Here is a 20,858-nt window from a genome sequence, read left to right as displayed (position 1 = left end):
ATTTTTTTTTAACCACCCAGAAGGAGGAGCCCCGCGAAGCGAGGCTCCGGCGACATCTCGACATCATCAAGTGAATGTAGGTAAAAGTTCGAAATAAAAGAATTGTTCGGACTTTTACCATTGAGAGTTGGTAAATCTTAGGTTCTACCGGAAAATCTTAGGATATACCACCGATCGGGCTTTTACAGTAACATATATATTTTAAAATCTAAACCATTCTCAGATCACCTTGAACACACACAAAAAAATCAGTCGTTTAAGAGAAGTTTAGTGACATACACACTCACAGAAGAATTATATATTATATAAAGATTTTTAAATCTAACAGAAGTCCCTTATCTCGTCATCATCACAACTTTGTTTGCAGCACAGCGTCGAAAGACCATCAAGACGTTTGCTCCGGTTATCTTTACGAGCCAAGGTCTTGGCTGGACACCAGTTACCACGCTTACTTATGTAAGCTTCGAAACACACCATGCTATGTTTCATAGCCAATCGACGGCCGCAATACACTCGTTTATGAGCTATACGAAATTAATGGCTGTTGCCATAATGAGGAATAATGAGAGCTTCATTGTTAAAGTATAATAAGTACACTCAGTACACTCTAGTTTCTAGAAAAGTTAAATATAAGAGTGGAGATGCAGTTGATGCAATGCCGCTTAATAAAGATGCTTCTTCAAGAATGCAAGCTTTTATACTAAGTTACTAACTTAAGTTTGTAGTTTTGTTCGCGAGAAATGATTACAATTGATAAAAGTAACAATTTTAATCAAACCAAGCTATAAATAATTGGTATGCCATTATTTTGTTGGTCTATTCTGATTCCTCAAATTCGAAATTTTGTTATCAGTTTTTCTCGGTTTTGATTCCACCTGCATACCTACGGGGCTAATGATACCGAAAGAGTATTACAAAATATGTTTGTATCATGTATACGAACGAAATTTCGGTAAATTGAAGTTGTGATAATAACATGATTAAGTTGAATTCGAGTAGTTAAGTTGCTATTTTTACGTGATATACAGACATAAATTAGTATAAAAATACTATGCAGACTAGGGCTCCATATTCAGGCTAAACGTCACCTGGATTATTCACATGAATGATTACGTTGTTGGTAGGTGTTCTGAAGACATAGTGACCTAATCTCTACCCTTGTTCTTCAGTATTAATATTAATGAATTCTATTTTAATAACGCGTGTCGTTTTACTGTAGAATGGCCGTGAAGTTTGTAGAAAAAATTAAACATGCTTATATTATGTTACACTGAATTAGAATTTTTACATATATACATGTGTACATACATAAAATCACACCTTTTCCCATATGGGGCAGATTTATTCAGACTTCCAAACATGAGAAGCAGAAAAAAAAGATGACAGTTTTTTAATTTTTTTAACAACCTTGAGGTTTACATACAAGTCTCATCTTAAGTTCAAGATTTTTTAGATGTGGAAGGTTATTTTTTAACAGCTATACAATCCATGACACCACATGAGAAATAAAGACGTTCTAACTTATGAAGATGTTTATTCGGTATTTTGTTACCAGTAAAATCTACCAGTAAAGGTTGTAGGTCGTAGGTGTTAGCACATCAGCTTGAATACTAATGAGCTAGATTGAAGTATAAAAGCTTATCATTTCGGCGACAATAGCACATTCAACATTTGCTCCTTGAAGCAACTACAACAAGAACTTCTTCGCTTCAGAATCATCATACTTGGAAACCAAAAAGTCATCATGAAGTTGTCACTGGCTGTAGCTATGATTGTCGTCATGTGTGGTTACGTGGCAGCTAATACTGCTAACGTGTACTGCGGTAGAAGACTGTCGAACATCCTGGCGGCGCTGTGCTACGAGGAGTCGTCGAACATGGTGAAGCGCGACGGCGGCTGGTGGCTGGACGCGGCGGGAGTGCGGGCGCTGGGCGGCGCGCGCGGCAAGCGCGGCCTCGTCGACGAGTGCTGCAACAAACCCTGCACCATCGACGAACTGCTCACTTACTGCTAATATGACCCGCAAACTGTATATCATTTCCAGTAAATAAATATTTATGAAATGCAGTACTATTACTAACTTTTCTTTTAAAATATTTTCTATTATATCCTTGGTAGATCAAGATCAATCTTGTTACAGCTTATGTTTCTTTGCCTAAATCGTATTAATCAAGCTATGCAGCAGACGTATTTCTAACATTTTTTACATTATTTTTATTATTTCCTGGGTAGATTATTACCAATTATGTGACAGCTTATGTTTCTTTGCCCAAATCGTATTAGTCAAGCTTTTTAAAATAAGAATGAAGACGAAAAGGTCAGGGTACATTATGCAAACACGTCAACGGCACCGCTTCGACCAATCTACTAATCAATCTAATTTATGTTCCACTGCTGAGCTGAGGTTACTTGCCGAAAGGACTAGGAGTTTTGGACTTGACTTGTTAGACCTGACAGTGTCTACCACACCGGCCAAGTGCGGATTGGGGACTTCGCATTCATACAGAAACTGTGTTAAAAATATGCCTATTTATTTATGCAGGTTTCCATCAATGTATTTCTTCACCGTTGGAACAACTGATAATATTTTTATAATACACAAATAAATTCAAAAAGTTATTGGTAGGTTGCCTTGAGCAAACCATAGACCATTTGCGTAAAAATTGAATGCTTAGACCGCTTGGCTATCACTGCCCAAAATTTTAATCACCTCTATTAAACTTTTATTTGTACGTCCCCAAAATTTAGAATACATTAATGATTTTATATTCTTCTACATAATAAGCAGATCAATTTTTTTCTGTGAATTTCAATCTCTACGAAATGTAAAAAAAAATATATAATCATGGATTATTATCACATAATTAAATGCATAATAAGTATTAATTTAGGTTAAATAATCAGACAAATCATGTGACTAGTAGCAAATGATGAGACTCATTAGGAAATTGAATTCCTAGAATAACCCTTTTCATTAAATTAGGAAGACTCAAAGCTTAATCCCTCTCTCATTCCGGGAAGAGACCGTTACCCTGGAGTATAGCGTTAATGGGTGGTATTTATTCATTAAATACCAGTACAAAAAAAACCAACAAGGTGTCTTTCTTTGAAAAAGTTTGAAGGAGTCCGTAGCAAGTGGCGTTCCTTGGTCTGTACCTTCTTCCGCGGAGAAAAAGGCATTTTTTTATGTGCATATGTATATAAAAAAAAACATATTACTTACTTATTTGAACAAACCATATTAAAGAAGGACTACGGGATAAAATGCAGTTTTAGATTATGTTATATTGTATTGTAATATGGTGTCGCCCAAGGACTAAAGCTAGGACCGCATTTTTGAACTTCTTCTAAAGAAATTACTAGGTAATTCAAACAACTAATAGAGATATTATCTGTTTAGCTATTTAATAGATCTGTGGCAATATGACGTGTCTTTCCAATAATTGTCAGCGCCAGCTCTAGCCTATGTTTTAGATCTATCCCACTAGTTAGAAAAACTAAATTTAAATATGTATAAGTGTCTTACTTCTAAGCATCAATCAGTCCTAGATGTATAAACAGATAATAATTTAGCACAAAATATTGACTGCTTCTGTGGCACATTCCGTAGTGTAGGTGACTGCCGCGCAAAGGTCTTCGGTTCCAATCCTAGGTATTTTTATTTTTTTTCCTGTTAAGAATTTCAATTCTGGGATTGATTAGAAAGTTGAAGTCGTAGACCTCCGTGTCTCGGAGTGCATGGAAGCCGTCGGTCTTGCGCCTGATCTCTCACTAGTCGTGTCGGTTTGGGCGTTCCACCGGGCTACTAGAGTGAGGAAATAGAGAGTGTACCTGTGTATTGTGCACACACTTAGACACTATGAACAAAGTCCTGCACAGTTGACTATTCAGTGAAACTGACCGCCTCAGCCGAATATCGACATTATAAGCGAAATATTAGCAAAGAGGTCTCAGAAAACCAATAGAAGTATTGCAATGAAAAATTATATAGCAGTTAATAAATATTTATTTATTTGTAGTTATGTACAGTCTTAGTAGTGGGTCATTTTAGCAGTAAGTGAGCAGTTCGTCGATGGTGCAGGGTTTGTTGCAGCACTCGTCGACGAGGCCGCGCTTGCCGCGCGCGCCGCCCAGCGCCCGCACTCCCGCCGCGTCCAGCCACCAGCCGCCGTCGCGCTTCACCATGTTCGACGACTCCTCGTAGCACAGCGCCGCCAGGATGTTCGACAGTCTTCTACCGCAGTACACGTTGGCAGTATTGGCTGCCACGTAACCACACATGACGACAATCATAGCTAGAGCCAGTGACAACTTCATGATGACTTTTTGGATCCCAGGTTTGATGATGATGAAGCGAAGAAGTTCTTGTTGTGGCTGCTTCAGGGAGCAAATGTTGAATGTGCTATTGTCGCTCAAATGATAAGCTTTTATACTGAAATCTTCCTCATTAGTATTCTGTCTCATCAAAAACTGAACGTATAAAATAAAATCAGTACTTATTCACCTTGAACGTCACCTGGATTATTCGTATGGATGAACAAAATAATGAAAGGGTATTCTAAAGAGACAGGTTTCTATTTTATTTTCGCACATCGTTAATACTTAACATAATTAGTATGAATATTAATGAGCTATCTGGTATAAAAGCATGGTATTACTATGGACTAAGCACATTCAAAGTTCGTTCGTTAAACGATCTTCAACTACAAATCATCATGAAGCTGTCCCTGGTACTGGCTCTGGTGGTAGTCGCGAGCGTGTTCTCCGAAGCTCAAGGATCAGGCAACGTGTACTGCGGTAGAAGACTGTCGAACATCCTGGCGGCGCTGTGCTACGAGGAGTCGTCGAACATGGTGAAGCGCGACGGCGGCTGGTGGCTGGACGCGGCGGGAGTGCGGGCGCTGGGCGGCGCGCGCGGCAAGCGCGGCCTCGTCGACGAGTGCTGCAACAAACCCTGCACCATCGACGAACTGCTCACTTACTGCTAACGATTATTTTGACACCAGTGCTATTGTATAGTATAAAGAAAATAAATTAATTGTATAACTCTCAAACCTATTTTTCAATTTGGTTTCTCACCTAAAAAATACATTCAATATCAATCCTATTTTTCATAAGGGTTGGTAGAGTTACTTTCTACGCCACTAGCTGCGATTATTTAAAACTTTCCGTATTTCATTTATGTCCATTCGTCTTGTTATATATGACCACCTGTTATGAGTACCACTACTATTATTTCATACTTTAAAGTAACTAATTCTTGCTCACAAAAAGAAGTATTTTTTAATACTAGTACATTATAGATATATCTAGTTAATAGTTTATATGAAACACTCAATTATGCATATTATCAACTAAGTGTAGCATTAATCACTTCTGAGAATCAATTCAAAGCTATAATCCTCTTAATTTCAATAAGTTACACTGAGCCTAGGCTTTGTGTACACTGTACAGTCAGTTTCGAAAGTTACTTCAGAACTTTATATTTTCAAAACCTTTTTATTACAAAATACTAATAAATACCTGGGGGCCGCTTTGCTCTACATTGTTTTCTCCCTTAGACTATAGTGATTTACACGTTACGTCAAAGCAGCAATGTATTAAATGGTGACCATCAATTTTATGTACACTAGTTTTCAACTGAGATGCATGATAAGCCCACTGGACAAAATCAGGTAGAATTAGTTGGAATTTAAACCTGTCAATACTGTCCATTGTTTTTTTTACAGTAAATAATAATATGCCCACTTCAGAAGAAAGGGGTTCGAAAGTTTCAATAACATGTTCAGCGACTTTTGGAGTTGACTGTACATTGTGTATCCTATGCTTATTGTTAATTCATTCATGAAATGGTATGGTAGTAAAACATATATTATGAAGATAAAGTTGCATTATGTATTGGTAGTAAAACTCATTTAGTTGGACATAATGCTTGTGTTTAGATTTTTCTCAAGCTTCTCAAAATAATTTTAATATTTTTGACCAGTACCCGATGGTAAAAAAAAACTTACATACATATTACTACGCTTGTTATACCTGAAGGCATAGTTAATGCGCATGGCAATTACCGAGAAATATTCTAATTTAAATCAGAGAAGATTAATAATACTGTCCTGATCCGAGCACACACTAGCTCCTAATCTATACTAATATTATAAAGCTGAAGAGTTTGTTTGTTTGATCGCGCTAATCTCAGGATTTACTAGTCCGATTTGAAAAAATCTTTCAGTGATAGATAACCCATTTATCGAGGAAGGCAGGCTAGCAACGAAAAATGTTACAAAAACGGGGAAAATTATGACCTATTCTCTCTTATGTGACACAAGCGAAGTTGTGCGGGTTAGCTAGTTAATCATAAGAAAAAATATTATGTTCAAAATGTGCAGCTGAAAACTAAAAACGATGGAAGAGTAGTATTTGAGCGGCGTAGCTGACAAGTATTTTTTTTTATTGTTTAACTTCCATCAGTGTCTTTTATCTCAGACAACGCCTTTCCCGTAGATTTCCAGTGGCTTGTTTTTTCTTGCCATCCTTCTAGGAACTTGTCCAGATTGTCCCGTCATCTCCATCAAAGTATATTATTACGCCAATAGACGTGAAATCAGAATTATTTGATGTCAGTTTGACCTTGTCAAGAGCCATTTACCAAGCTTTGTATTTCGGATAAAGACTGACATAAATTGTTGTAATTATTACAAGAATAGCTATAAATAAGGTGATTTTAAACGTAAGTATTGACCGAACTCCATTGTGGGAACAATAATATAATAATCACAAGACCTTATCCCCCCGTTCACGATACGATGACGTGACGAGAAGCTGGTTTATCTACCACTATTCACTATTCCAAACTAACTAGCTTTCGACATGTATATAGTATGACTAACCTAATCAGCGCCGTCAACGGGTGCCTCATGAACTAATTTTTCAGTACAATTTAAAGTGTTGTAATAAGAAAAATTGTTCGTCGATGAGTTCTTCGGTCTACTTTTTTTGGTAGGTCTGACATGATAATATCACAAAAAAATGGATAGTTATGAAGTCTAACTTCTCAATTAATTGTTATCTTTCCTAGGAATGAAAATATAAAAAAATGTTATTAAATATATGAATTATTTATTCACATCAGGTAAAATTTTAAATAAATCATCAGGCATTTAGCAGTAAGTGAGCAGTTCGTCGATGGTGCAGGGCTTGTTGCAGCACTCGTCGACGAGGCCGCGCTTGCCGCGCGCGCCGCCCAGCGCCCGCACTCCCGCCGCGTCCAGCCACCAGCCGCCGTCGCGCTTCACCATGTTCGACGACTCCTCGTAGCACAGCGCCGCCAGGATGTTCGACAGTCTTCTACCGCAGTACACGTTGCCTGATGCTTGAGCTTCGGAGAACACACTCGCGACTACCACCAGAGCCAGTACCAGGGACAGCTTCATGATGTCTGATAGGTTTGATGTTGAAGTACTGTGTAGTTACAGCTCCAGAGGCCTGGTTTGAATGTGGTTCTACCTTGGAAGGTGGCCCTTTTATACCTGAAGGGTTCATTAATATGCAGACTAATGTTCTCAAGCCATGTAGAATAAATATATTTTCACCTTATGTCAGCCTTGATTATTCCACTGAATGAACAACATACTGGAAGTGTGTCATCGAAAAATTCTTACCTGTTTTTTACTGTTACGTACAAAGTTTTAATGAAAAAGCTGTATTAACAACGCCTGTACTTCCTCCTACACAAAACCTTACGCTTTTCAGTTACATATTATTGTGTACCTTTAATTCTTATGTGTACATAATACAATAATATAAAAATTTATAGCCAGTCAGCCAGCCCCACCAGTTAGTTACTAAGCTCAGTGCAACATTTTGAAAATAATACTTACTGAAATACTTTAACTTATGGATACATAAGATGTGTGACTTTCTCCACAGTTAATCCGCACCTTTAGTGTAATTTATAAGAACTACATTTTCTCAAATATAATGTTTAATAATGTCCTTCTAGCCGTTATCCAAGAGGCGAGTTCTTTTGAAACCGCTTAACAGGGCACGACCTTGTTAAGTTGCCAAGTGTGCATTTGAAAATACCATATACAGAGAACTGAACTCTTCAAAATAGACAGCAAAATATCTATTTATTCAACAGTACCAAGTATTGGTAACGGGGCTATCCAAAATATCTATAAATCCCTTATTCTTCACTAAAAATAGCCATAATATCATGAAATACAAAACGTAATTCCGTAAAGGTGTAACGGATGCGTATTGGAGGGTTGGAGTCACTCAACCAGGGGAAGCATTCACACTTGACTGCGTCGGTCGGAATCTGTGACGGTCTTCGCAAGTTATCACAGTGCGTTACATGGGGTAAGGATACACGGGTTATATAATAATATATGAGGTTTAACAATTATGAAAAATGAAGAAATAGTATTATTTTCCAACAGCCTTTAAAACAGTAATTTGAGATAAACTTTCTGTCGTTTTCTACAGTTTCCATTATTGCCTATGCCTCAAAAAAGTCATGGTTTTATGTATTAAGCCTATGAGGGGTGCCCTCAAATACACTGGTGCTGGTCTTGAAAGAGTAAAGTGGATGTAGAAATTGCGATCTATGATAAGATGTGTGTATGTAAGTGATGCTTAAAAAGTTTTTAGATATTATATCAAGCATTACTAATAGACACATTTTTATTTAGTGTTTTTGTGATTGTTTAAAAAAGTGGTTAATAAGCAGGTAGAATATGTAAGTTAACTGCAATTTCCAGAAGACATATTTTTCTATAAATGACTTTTGTGAGTCTGTGTTAGTGATATTGTAGCTTTTATTAGTTTTTATTTACTTGCCATTTGTTATTAAAATCATAAATACTCGTACTACTTATCTCTTTCCTTCGCCATGGCCATAAGCAACTTTGTCATAATACTTGCAGATATTATCATGAAATATTCAAGAGTTTGTTCAGAATCTGATTGAAAGTACTAACTTTGCGCTCGCTTATAAAAAATGCAAGCGATGCCGCGGTCGGGAAACTAGTTAGCGAGATATACAAACATAGCAAGAGATATATACATACTATATGTACGTACTTACGTAGAGATAAATTCATTATTATTTTGGTATTAATGACCAAACTGCATCTGAAACTGAAAATATTCAGATTTAACTCCTAGACTTCCATGAGTTAGGTTTCGCACAAGGCATCGTAATGAATACAAATTTACTTAATTTAATCTCTGCATCACTCTAAGATAAACTAGGAGAAAATAACCTCCGGCACTAAGTCCTGCAGCATGCAACTGAATAAGACGCATGAATAAAATAAATATTTTTTAATAATGACTCAAGTACACGCGTAAAGGGTTAAATTATCTGTCTGTAACCGTTAAGTCAATAATATTTATATTATTAAAAGAAAGCTTTTACTTAATCAAGTAACAAAACCCAAACACTCCCACACAATTTCACACAATTCCAAAAGGACACATATCTCATCAAAGACCCAACACATAAGCCTTTTCAAAAATACACAACTAAATTAATTCAAACTTCAATCACTAAACAATGACAATAAGTATTTCAGATCCATACAAAGGATCGGAGCGTTTTAAATCTAAGGCGTAATGAAGATTGCGGAGCGACAATCACAAAAGCGGAATTTCCAATAAGACGTCGAGAAGCCGGGGTCTTAATGAAATAACCGACGACGTTTACAGCTCACTCTGTGAATCTTTTTGCTAGTATTTAATAGTATTGTAGGGGTTTTTAAAGGGTTCAAACTACGTTCGGGGTGAGTTTGAGGAAAATTTGGGGTTGATTTGATAACTTACGTGCGGATTTTTCTTTAGTGCACAATTTTTTTTTTCTCATTGTCTTACTCCTCCTTCGTCTGGAAGGAGACCCTTGTCCAGCAGTGGGGACGGTAATGGGTTTAAATAAAAATAAATACACTTTCTTCGGTCCGGCAACCCATCTATGGTAGTAAAGTTGAAGGGCCACTGTGACGCAGAGGTTAAAGGTAAAATTTTTTTTTTTTTGGAAATAAGAATTATTCTATCTATATAGCGTACCACATACTGCACTAAATTTCATTAAGAGCTTGCGCGCATGTTTGACTATTTCCACCGTGACTGCAGTTATACATAAATAAATAAATAAATATTATATATTGTTGGACAACTCACACACGGTCATTTGATTCCAAAGTAAGCAGAACTTGTACTATGGTAACCAAATAACTGATAAACATACGGATACTTATATATGTACATACATTACCATCCAGGCTCAGAACAAATACTCGTGCTCATCACACAAAGATTTGTCCCGGGTGGGACTCGATGTTTTTTTATAAATTTTTAAATTATTGAACAATGGTTAAGTTTTTTCTAAAATAGCCCCTTCCCATTCCTTTGATTCCCACTTAATTAAGTAAAGTAAAGAGTTTAAAATAAAATGCGAACTAAAGTAACTGACAGACGTTTTGTTAAAACGCTAATTAACGCTTTGAAATGCCTTCTGTAATGGTAGTCTGGCCGTTACTGAAATAAGCTGGCTATTTCTAGTTCAGACCAAAACTGTATTTTTAATTTAGAATGCGAATTAGTGCTTTTTAACTGACTTTTATATGAATAATGTAGTAATATAAAATTTAACACATAAAAAAATCATAGATTTATCACTGGCTAAAACAGTAAGTTCAAGAGGACTCAAGGGCTAAGGCAGTTGTGCCCAGCAGAAATAGGTTGATTTTTTTATATTTAGTCATTTACACTTACAGTTTGGTCCGGAGTTTATACGGCACGTGGAAATCCTTGAAATACAGAGGTTAAAGTCACAGTACAGCTTTGTGTTCATATTCACATTTAGACATTGAAAATGGGAATCACTATTCTAAGGTGTTCATTTTGAATTAGCAACATTTTTGAGAGCCTAATATTAAAAATCTTAGTGGTGCATTCAATAAAATACGCATATAAACCGAAATATTCCAAACCTATGCTAGTAGAGAAGTATCCGAGCAGCAGAGATGAATGTTACGATACGCCACGACGATTGACGATACCATTTGGCACACACAAATGGTGAAATGTTGCTACAAATCAGGCAGTTTCATCTTTGTAGGCTATTTGTATTGGCTATTTCTAACTGTAGTGGGATTTTAGTTTGACTTTCTATCTAGAAACCTTCAGCGCATAAGGTCGTAACACCTTTTTTTATCGAAAATATTTTTTTTACTCTATCGTAGTTTAATAGATCGCTGAAATCAGAATGGTAAAATTTTAACTAACGAGGTTTATAAAGGCATATGGTGCTATATTTTAAAAGTTACCGCGCATAGGGTGGTTTTTGGAGGTTCGCACTTCTGATTTAAGAGATTTATTAAAGTCGTACCCGTAATTACGATCGATAGAGTAATAAATGGATTTTCGATATAAAAGGTGTTACGACCCCATGCTCCTAAGGATCTATCTATTCAGCCCGTTTCTATCCACGGTTAAATATAGGCACCCGCCCCTTGATACGGTACTTGACTGGAATGCAATTATTTTTACTGCTATACCGTTGTTAATATTTTGTAGCACCACTGGAGAGTTTGTTGGTTTTTTTGAACGCGCTAATGTTAGGAACTACTGTACGAATGAAGAAAATATTGTTTGGTTGAGTAGTCTATAACATTGTATAACGTCACACTTCCAGGGAAACGGGAAAACTAAAGTTAACGGAAGATAACGCCTTTGGCCGCTAGTAGAAAATAAAAGTAGATCAATATAAAAAAGACTGTTACAACTTTTAGGTATGCAAGATTTCATCACGATGTTTCTTCACCATTAGAGCCAGTGATAATTATTTCTAATACACTCATAACTTCGAAAATCTAGTCTTGGTCTATTGCCTCGAGTTCGGACCGTCGACCACCTGTGTGGGAGTTATCACTGCTTTTTACAAAACAACATGACATCCCCTTTCTTCCAAAACAGAACAAAATAATATATAATTTTCATCAAACATTTCGAATCTGAAGTTCGTATTTGTAAATGAGAATGTCTGTTTAATTATGTATGTAGAATCCATTTCGTTTCGCTTCCATTGAGACACATTTACAGTGGTTCCTGAGTGGTTTCGTGTACTACAGATGTATGATATTTGCATGATGATTTACAAGAATATTTAGGAGTCGATAACTATACGAAGTTTGTGTTACTGAGGTTTTTATGCGTATAACTTATGCACCACATTTGCCTGCGTTTTTTCTCTTCTTAAAAAGTGATCTATACTTTTCGTTTTAAAGAGAAAGAAGGACATACAAACATACAGTGCTCTCCAGCTTTCTTTAACTTGATATCTCTCTAAAGGTCCTATAGTCCAACAACTTAGTAGAGAGTTGCATACAAGGGTCGCAACTGAAGGAGGTATACAAAATTCAGAATTTAGAACATCAATTATTCCCAGGCCTATGCCGCTGACGGTGGCCTGTTTAAAACAGTTACTTTGTTATGGAAATACACAAAACTATCATTTATAATCTAGATTTAAAGCTCTCTTTAAAGTTGTCGAAACATAGCGCATGGCGCATTTTCTTCAAATCATTTGAAATGTCAGACGTTTGCTATCGACAATAGTAAACCAGGTCTATGAATAGGAACCTTAAACATACAGATAATCAAAGTGTTATGACGTAATAATCGCATGATCTGCCACGATACTTTAAGCCTACAGTGACGTGAGACGCCCACGAAGGCCTGCTTCCATTTTTAGAATAGACCCACACACAATTTTCATATGTTATACATATATTTTTGCTTTGAATGCTCAAAGTGTATTGTATAATTTTGTACCGCAATGAAACGTTCGTTTGTGTTCAAAAAAATATAGTTTAGGAGCTTTCAGCATATTTTTTTGGACCCTAGTATCAGCTATATGTCAATATACTTGGTTTGTTTAATCAGTATATGATTATAGTCCCTCGATAATGCCAAGAAGATTTATAAAAAATGTCAAATTGTTAACGTGTAGTAGATCCTTTAAACACACAAATTTTAGACATAATTAGACCATCACTTAAAATAACACTATAGTATGTACGCCATTTATGAATTATCTAACTAATACAAGTAGTCTATAAATGTCTATAACCATAAGAAAAGTTAAAAACTAACCCTAGGTCCTACAATCCATAAAAAGAACTACTAAGTAAAACTTTAACAATACAACAGTAACAGACGTTAGCACAAGTTCCCGCGAGTATCAACTATAAATCCATCGCATACAGTCACGCGGTACGTTTAACATGATGGCAGAACACTGTCATATTCATAAAAGAATATGTCCTCTACGGGACTCGCAGACTCGGTAGAATGGGCATAGGCAACAGTTAAAGCGGAGAGCGGGGACAACGAAAAAAATCTGTTGCTGTAGAAAATCAAGTCCAAATGAAAAAAAGAAATAACCTTGTTTAACTACAGAAATGTTGTCTCTAAAGAGATTTTTGCAGGTAATTTATTACATTCTCCGTGTAAACCTTTATCGATTTGTTACGCTCGTATCCAGAAATGAATGTGCTGAACGGCAAATCAAACATTGACAAAGATAAGTTTTGTATTTGTAACCTTAACTGAACTGAACTAAGCATCTTTAGTGTTTAAATAAATAATAAGACATTACAGTCATCCACGTCAAAGCCCTTCGGGCGGCTTGAACAACTTTGACACTAGGTTGACCACTAACCATACGATAAGAAGAAGACAGTCATTCACCATTTAACTTACTAATTTCAAACTTCTGCGCTACAGCACTATAATATAATGATAATTGTAATATTGTGAACATACATACACACTTTAAATCACGCCTTTTCTTGTAAAGGCTAGTGATAGAAACCAAAAAAAGGGTATTGGGAGCAAAAACTTAATTTACCATTCAGCTCAAACTCAGATTTAACAAAACAAATCAAGCTCTCCACAAAAAAATATAAAAAACGCTCTTTCCTCCGCTCACCGCTCACAATCGCACCTACCCTATGCATCAAAGTAATGGCACCATTACATGACATTAGGACATCAAGTTTCTAATCTCGAAGCCTCATGCGATGACTTCCGCTCTCTTCCGTCTTGCTTCACAAAAAACACTCTGTTTCCTTACATTCATGGTAGTGAGTAGATGTATGTATATGTATAGGGAAAACTCTTTAAAATAATGACTCCTTTATTCATATTTTGGTGTTATTTGTTTTTTGATTTTTTTAAAATGGTTTAAGGTAATTTGGATCAAAAATAAGTTCAAATAAATTGAGTGTGTCTGATCACCACAGTACATGGTCTTCTCAGTTTGAAATCAGATGACCAAGTGTGGGTTGTCCAAAAATAATTATATAAATGCATTTAAAAATGTCGTTAGATTATACAAGTAATGTAGTTAGATTACACAAAGATTTAAAACATTGAGGTCGTTTGTAACACGAATTAAATCCAAAGTATTATTTTTTAGCCTTTTATAACAGCTTAACCAATTCTAGCTATAGAAGAATTTTTTGAGTAGTTATACTACAATTTTTAACAACAAAAACATAATTATTTCTCTTCAACCTTAGGCAGTTGAAACTGCTAATCGCTTCTCGCTATCAATAACACCCATCCCAAACTAAGGCCATCTAGTACAGTGGCGCACAAAACACACCACGATATTAGTTGCGTCATCCTAGCACGTGTATGCACAACTCCCTAGAGCACAGGTATGGACGCCACTGTACATACGAATGTATGAAACGATAATAGTGTATGAAGTATAATACATGTATGTATATGTATGTATGAATTGTAAGTGGTTGTTATTCCTTTGAAGTGTTTGAGTGTGAAATTTAATGGTAGATACGATGTTTGTAGTAGATGTGTGGAATTTGAGTGCAGTTATCGTTTGTACAGTATAAAACAGTATTTATTGATTGGTAAATTATTTTAGTATCGTTTGATACTTATTCAAAGTGAATGTTTGAGCTCAAAGTTTTTTTAATACGAATTTTGCTTGAATTTGTTTCAGAATAGAGCGAAAATATTCTGTAGCAGACTGAATTATCATGTTACCAACAATAACGCAAATCGTTTTTGTATAACTTAAGACTTAAATCTAAAATAATTTTAGTGTGATTATAAGCTCCAATTCTATCCTTTAAGACTATTATTTAGTCAAGATAAATAGACAAACGATATGCTCTACGTATTTAGTATCCTAGTAAATTTCATTAACATTACTTAAAACGTACAAGACACTATGAAGACAAAGTAAGGGTATGAACAGGTTAAATATCGTATTTACGAATAATTTATTTGTCTGTCAATTGAATCCAATATGACATTGTTCGAGTGTAACATTAAGTGTCTGAATATAGTAGCAAGCCGCTGAAGAACTGAAGAGTATTGAAGCAGCAGGCATAAAAGAGGCAAACATAAGAACAAGAGACGGAGAAAAGAAGTTCATGTGACAGTTCTGTTATATTCACTTCTGTTCTACATTTTGGCTTACTGCTCAATTCAGAGACACAAAGATATTTGGCGTATGCGCACAAAAGGCAGCACCAGGCTTTTTTGTATGAAAACAGTAAAAATTATGGAAATATGGCTTCTGTCGACGCTTACCCTAGCTGTCCCTATTTTCATTAGGATTTCAAAAGAGTACCGCAAGAATGTCCAAAAATTTTACAGAACAATTCAGAACCGTAAGATTTATAACGGAGGCAGGTAACAACCTCTTTTATACACCCTCAAATAAATCCATACATTGGTCATCCAAACGGGTTCAAACAGAAGGCATGAATAAAAATATTTTTAGCAACATATGCCTTTTTAGCCGAAACGTTTGGTTTAACCTGGGTATTTTTGAATAAGTTGTGGAGAAACATTGAAAGAAAACCATACCATCCATTTTGCTTTTTGTTTTATATTGTAAGAATTATGACAAGTCGTTGTAAGGTAATTTAGTTGTTTATATTTTTTATTATAATTATTCTTAATTATTATTTACATTAGTTATCGTATAATTACTAGCAATCTAGTTACCTACATTGTTATTGAAACTAGCTGGAGAACACGTGTTCTTCGGCTAGTTGCTTTTGGCTGTTATGTTTTTGGCAGTAAATGAAAAAAAACAAAAACTTTATTTTTCATTTTCAACGTGCCCTCGTTCAGAGTAGTAGCAGTGTCCGAGCCATTCAACTGAAGTAACACTAAGCAGTCACCATAATCGTCAATTTGTCGACACATGTAATACCATCGACTTCACTGTCTCTTACAACAAAATTATCTTGGCGATGGCTGACTTTGAAACAAAGTCGCCTACAATCACGTATTGGTATGTAGACTCTTTAATCTATCTACATATCGTATGGTTAGTGGTCAACCTAGTGTCAAAGTTGTTCAAGCCGCCCGAAGGCCTTTGACATGGCTTAATGACTGTTATCTTAATTGACAACAACCGGGACCGACTACGTGCCCTCCGAATCACGAAGGCGTTCAGTTCAAATACTGCTAGGCGGTCACCCATCTATAGAATGGCCACGCCAATGGTTCCTTAACCCACAGGTCGCTTGCCGACCGGTGAGCACAGCTGGCTTTGAGCGCCTCGCTCTATATTAAAACGCACCTTTTATGTAGCACCCTTTCACCCTTAGCATCAGTTAATTTAACACTGTTACACCACCACCTGTTACATGACACGGTGAACTGCCAACATGAGGCAGAAGCTGCCAAACCTCGAACAATATCTAACACTCAATTAAAATAGCTGTTCGTTACTGAACATTTCTGAATGTTTTTGACGATAAAAATATATCTACAATTAATTCACCCTGGTAAATAAAGTGAAATATACATTTTAAATACAAAAGGAGTAAGGTAAGACAAACTTATTTTAGTTACAATATTGTTTGAGTTTGTTAATAGCTGAACTGCATAACCAATTCTAATGGATTTTTTCTTGGAGATAGTTTGAGGCAGTTGGAGTAGATAAGCTGAACTATAAACTGTATTACCACTATCATTATTCTGTTAAAAAGTAATAAATATATATTTTTATAATAACAGCAGCGTATTCGCTATCGTAATTTGAGACTATTTTTATCCAGATGTAAATATCTAAATAAGTTACATAATGAACATAAATGTAGGTATACTAAATAGGTACATATCTAGTTCTAAAATAATACTGTCATATTAAATCAGTAGAGACAAAACTGCGTGTCTCAGAATATATTTTCTGTTTCACTTAGCTCCCATTTAGGTCCCCATCAATCAAATCCAGTTGAAACCAGGTCACAAATATCTTTACATTTTCAGTCTACAGTTATAAATGTTCTCTAGACAACACGCACACATAGAATAAAGATATCTACGCAAAGAAATAAAATAGGAATGTCTGTCAGTGACTTTATAATACTATATTTTCTGAAGTGCTTATAATATTTTACATGCAGCAATAAGCTTCTCTTAGAAACTCTGTGCGACAATTTGTCTAGGTTATCTTTAGAAAAACATAACATGTTTTTATGGGACTTTTATGTGAAGATATTCCTCTATGTGCAGTATATATTTAAACGATGTTTGATAGTTAAAGGGTTTCAGTAACAGTCCCTAATCCAGACCACAGTCTGTAATTATGATGGACCAATTGAAGAAGTTTTCTTTATATAAGGCACTAGCTGACCCGCGCAACTTCGTTTGCGTCACATAAGAGAGAATGGGTCATAATTTTCCCCGTTTTTGTAACATTTTTTACTGGTACTACAATAGGAGCACCTATTGGTGGTAGCGTGATGACAAATAGCCTTCCTCGATAAATGGGCTATCTAACACAATTCTTTTTTAGAATTTTTCAAATTGGACCAGTAGTTCCTGAGATTAGGGCGTTCAAACAAACAAACTCTTCAGCTTTATAATATTAGCCGTCTAATGTTTTCTTTATATATTTATATAAAGAAAACATTAGACGTCTTGCACTACATGCCTTAAAATTTTAAATATTAATTTGTGTGGCAGAAAATGCTACAATGGTCTTCGCTGAATCTGAATAAAGCCGCAGGAATATAGTTGAGCAAATATACACCCACATACATACACATCACGTTTTAGTATTACTTACACATACAAGTCACAAAGCGATTCGATGAAAAATTGTCTCACATTATATCGAAGAGAAGTCGTGCGTGCATACTGTGTTCAAAACTGAAAAATACTTTTATATTTACTATTACAAATATGAGGAGTAAGTCATATCAAAGTATATAACTTTTATTTGGATTAAAGAGTTATATTTTAATTTTAAATACGAATAATCTTTTGCCAAATAACGTCAGATTTTGACCCACACTTTCATTGTTTTTTCCACCATTGATACTACATATTTCTAAGTAATTTTACAACCGTTGGCTGTTGACCACCGGCATTCATTAATTACATATTTTAATGCAAAAAAGTACCATTGAAATAAGACATATTTCGCTTTGTGCCCGTTAGATACTAAGGGCAAGAGTCCTCAGTAGGTTTAGTTAGTCCTTTCATTTATAAAAGAACTAGCTGACTCGCGCAACTTCACTTGCGTAACATAAGAGTGAAAAAAAAAATCCCCGTTTTTGTAACATTTTTTACTGGTATTCTGCTCTTATTGGTCATAGCGTGATGATATATAGCCTATAGTCTTCCTCGATAAATGGTCTATCTAACACTGAAAGAATTTTTCAAATCGGACCAATAGTTCCTGAGATTAGCGCGTTCAAACAAACAAACAAACTCTTCAGCTTTATTTATAATACTTTAATATTAGTATAGATTTGTTACACACTATGTGTAGTTATCTTACTGTATTCGTTCTTTATCATTAACAATATTTATTTCAAATCTCACACTCTCTCAACGGCTTTTCCTTCACATAATATACTCGTATAATATTATATAGAGATATTGTATCCCTACACCATTATACAAAACCACACACTATCAACACATTTCGTGTCCATTGTCTTACCAAACAAGCACCGCAGCGGTATTTGCCAATATTGAATCCGCTTTGATTTATAACTATGGTATTCTACGGGCGATATTGTGAGCTCCTATATTGTAGAGTGAATGGTAAATATCATGAAATTTAGATACTGAGACGATATTATATCAAGCTTGATTTTGAATAGGAGTAGATGTATGAAGAGGTTCGCAAAATTGTTGTAGTAGTGGCCAGATTTAGGATGATAGGACTAGACAAGTCTTTTGTTAAATTTGTTTTAGTTACTTAGTTAAATTACTGTTATAGGTAATACATTACCAATTACTACACTATCACGCTAGCTCACTTCTCTCCCACTATCGACTTCTGATAACCGGCTAGTTATCGAAAAATTTTGTATGAAAATTTTATCCGACGTCGTAGGAAGTATTTTGGCAGTACATTTTAAAAGTCAAACGTTCGATACTAGACAGTACCGACTGTAGAAAATCGCGCTACTATGCCTGAGATACAGCCTAGTGACAAAAAGACGGACAGACGGCAAGCAAAGTTTCAATAGTAGGGTCTCATTTTTACCTTTTGGATACGTAACCGTAATTATCGTGGTAATATTAGAGAGTAATGCAATTCCATACAAAACAGCGAAACTGACATAATACTAACGCACACCATCAAAACCAATCACCAAACACCAATGAAACCGAACATAACAAATATACCACCATCTTCACCATTCATATCCTAACACGTGTAACCAATAAAAGGCCCACCCCACTGCTTACTAAAGATTGACACTATCAACTAAATCATCCACATCTCCATTCCCAATATTCAACCGCCAATAAATATACCCGGTTGAATAAATCACTGTAGGTGTCAAAGTGACCGGATATCGGCTGGCGTCAAATCGGCCATCTTATCCGTATAGTAAAGTTCTGTAATCGGATTATAGGCTGTAATCTTATTGGAGACTTGGATGGACTTTGGTTGAAGCCTTGTCTTTTGTGATTTTGTTCAAGTTAAATGTTATTCATGAGGGTTAGATGTTTGTTCGTCAAAGTTCGGTTTATTTCGCGATTTACTTTCTTCTAAGTACTTTCAGGTATGCAAGATTTCGTAACGATGTTTTGTACCACGATAATTTTGAAATGTCAACGGTGGCAGAGCTTTTGCTTGGGTTTTGATCCATCGTGGGAGGTAATTACTTATACATAAATGGATGTGAATCAGGCAAGGGAAGTTTGTATAGATCGTACCTGCTTTACCCAATATTATTTTAACCTACATATCATGACTTGTTTACATGCGGTTCTGCAAAGAATCCTACAATTTCTGCAAACTTCTTTTGAAGATACTCAAAATATTCCCTCGAATCTTATTTTAAACGTACAATTTATTGTAATTCTAGATTCAATAAATTTTGTTCATTAACCTATATCCAATTTGAGTCAAATTAACAAAAAAGTAGATTTAAAAATCCATATATTTCAACCTCAAATTCATTACGACTACAAAACCCGTAGTGAACTCACAACTATGTTCACAACAGAACACTGTAGCACAATATTTTTCATTAATAAACTCCATTGAAAACTCCGCATTGTTTTCAGTTATTCGCACAATTTGAACTCATTCTCTCGCTGAACGAAACGCCGCCTTTAAAAGCTATACGTTGCTTGAATATTCATTTAATAAAAATACCGCGGGGTAATGATTCGTTCAATATGTAGGTTCCTACCTGGGTAACGGTAGCAGAATACGTTTCTTGGAATATTTAGGTTTGATTACCTAGTTATTTTACTATTAAATTTTTATTGTAAGTACTTACATGTCTGACAAAATGTATGCGAGTGTATTTCAAAAATAATGTAGAGAT

At 35.5% G+C, this 20,858-nt stretch overlaps 3 protein-coding genes across 3 annotated transcripts; 2 read left to right on the top strand and 1 right to left on the bottom strand.

The window, feature by feature from the left end:
* Positions 1 to 1,680: 1,680 nt before the first annotated feature.
* On the top strand, positions 1,681 to 2,036 carry LOC142979502 (insulin-related peptide 4-like). Its single transcript, XM_076124436.1, has one exon. It carries the CDS (start codon positions 1,745 to 1,747, stop codon positions 2,012 to 2,014), a length of 270 nt encoding a protein of 89 aa, XP_075980551.1. The 5' UTR covers positions 1,681 to 1,744; the 3' UTR covers positions 2,015 to 2,036.
* Positions 2,037 to 3,997: 1,961 nt separating this feature from the next.
* Positions 3,998 to 7,479, bottom strand: LOC142979601 (uncharacterized). Its single transcript, XM_076124631.1, has 3 exons — positions 7,160 to 7,479; positions 4,794 to 4,954; positions 3,998 to 4,470 (listed from the first exon to the last, which is right to left on the bottom strand). Exons 1-3 carry the CDS (start codon positions 7,428 to 7,430, stop codon positions 4,048 to 4,050), a joined length of 855 nt encoding a protein of 284 aa, XP_075980746.1. The 5' UTR covers positions 7,431 to 7,479; the 3' UTR covers positions 3,998 to 4,047.
* Positions 4,686 to 5,032, top strand: LOC142979501 (insulin-related peptide 4-like). Its single transcript, XM_076124435.1, has one exon. It carries the CDS (start codon positions 4,716 to 4,718, stop codon positions 4,986 to 4,988), a length of 273 nt encoding a protein of 90 aa, XP_075980550.1. The 5' UTR covers positions 4,686 to 4,715; the 3' UTR covers positions 4,989 to 5,032.
* Positions 7,480 to 20,858: the final 13,379 nt, after the last annotated feature.

Source organism: Anticarsia gemmatalis, chromosome 16 (genome assembly GCF_050436995.1).
Source record: "Anticarsia gemmatalis isolate Benzon Research Colony breed Stoneville strain chromosome 16, ilAntGemm2 primary, whole genome shotgun sequence".
Taxonomy (NCBI): domain Eukaryota; kingdom Metazoa; phylum Arthropoda; class Insecta; order Lepidoptera; family Erebidae; genus Anticarsia; species Anticarsia gemmatalis.
Note: the sequence above shows the minus strand (reverse complement) of the source record. Positions and strands in the feature narration are given on the sequence as shown.

Excerpts from the sequence above, each read along its gene's own strand:
- LOC142979502 (XM_076124436.1), top strand. The coding sequence starts at position 1,745 with ATGAAGTTGTCACTGGCTGTAGCTATGATTGTCGTCATGTGTGGTTAC.
- LOC142979501 (XM_076124435.1), top strand. The coding sequence starts at position 4,716 with ATGAAGCTGTCCCTGGTACTGGCTCTGGTGGTAGTCGCGAGCGTGTTC.
- LOC142979601 (XM_076124631.1), bottom strand. The coding sequence starts at position 7,430 with ATGAAGCTGTCCCTGGTACTGGCTCTGGTGGTAGTCGCGAGTGTGTTC. Across the intron at positions 4,955-7,159 it reads CGAACTGCTCACTTACTGCT|GGTTTGTTGCAGCACTCGTC; the intron begins AAATGCCTGATG and ends TCGATGGTGCAG. Across the intron at positions 4,471-4,793 it reads TTCGACAGTCTTCTACCGCA|TTTTTGATGAGACAGAATAC; the intron begins GTACACGTTGCC and ends TTATACGTTCAG.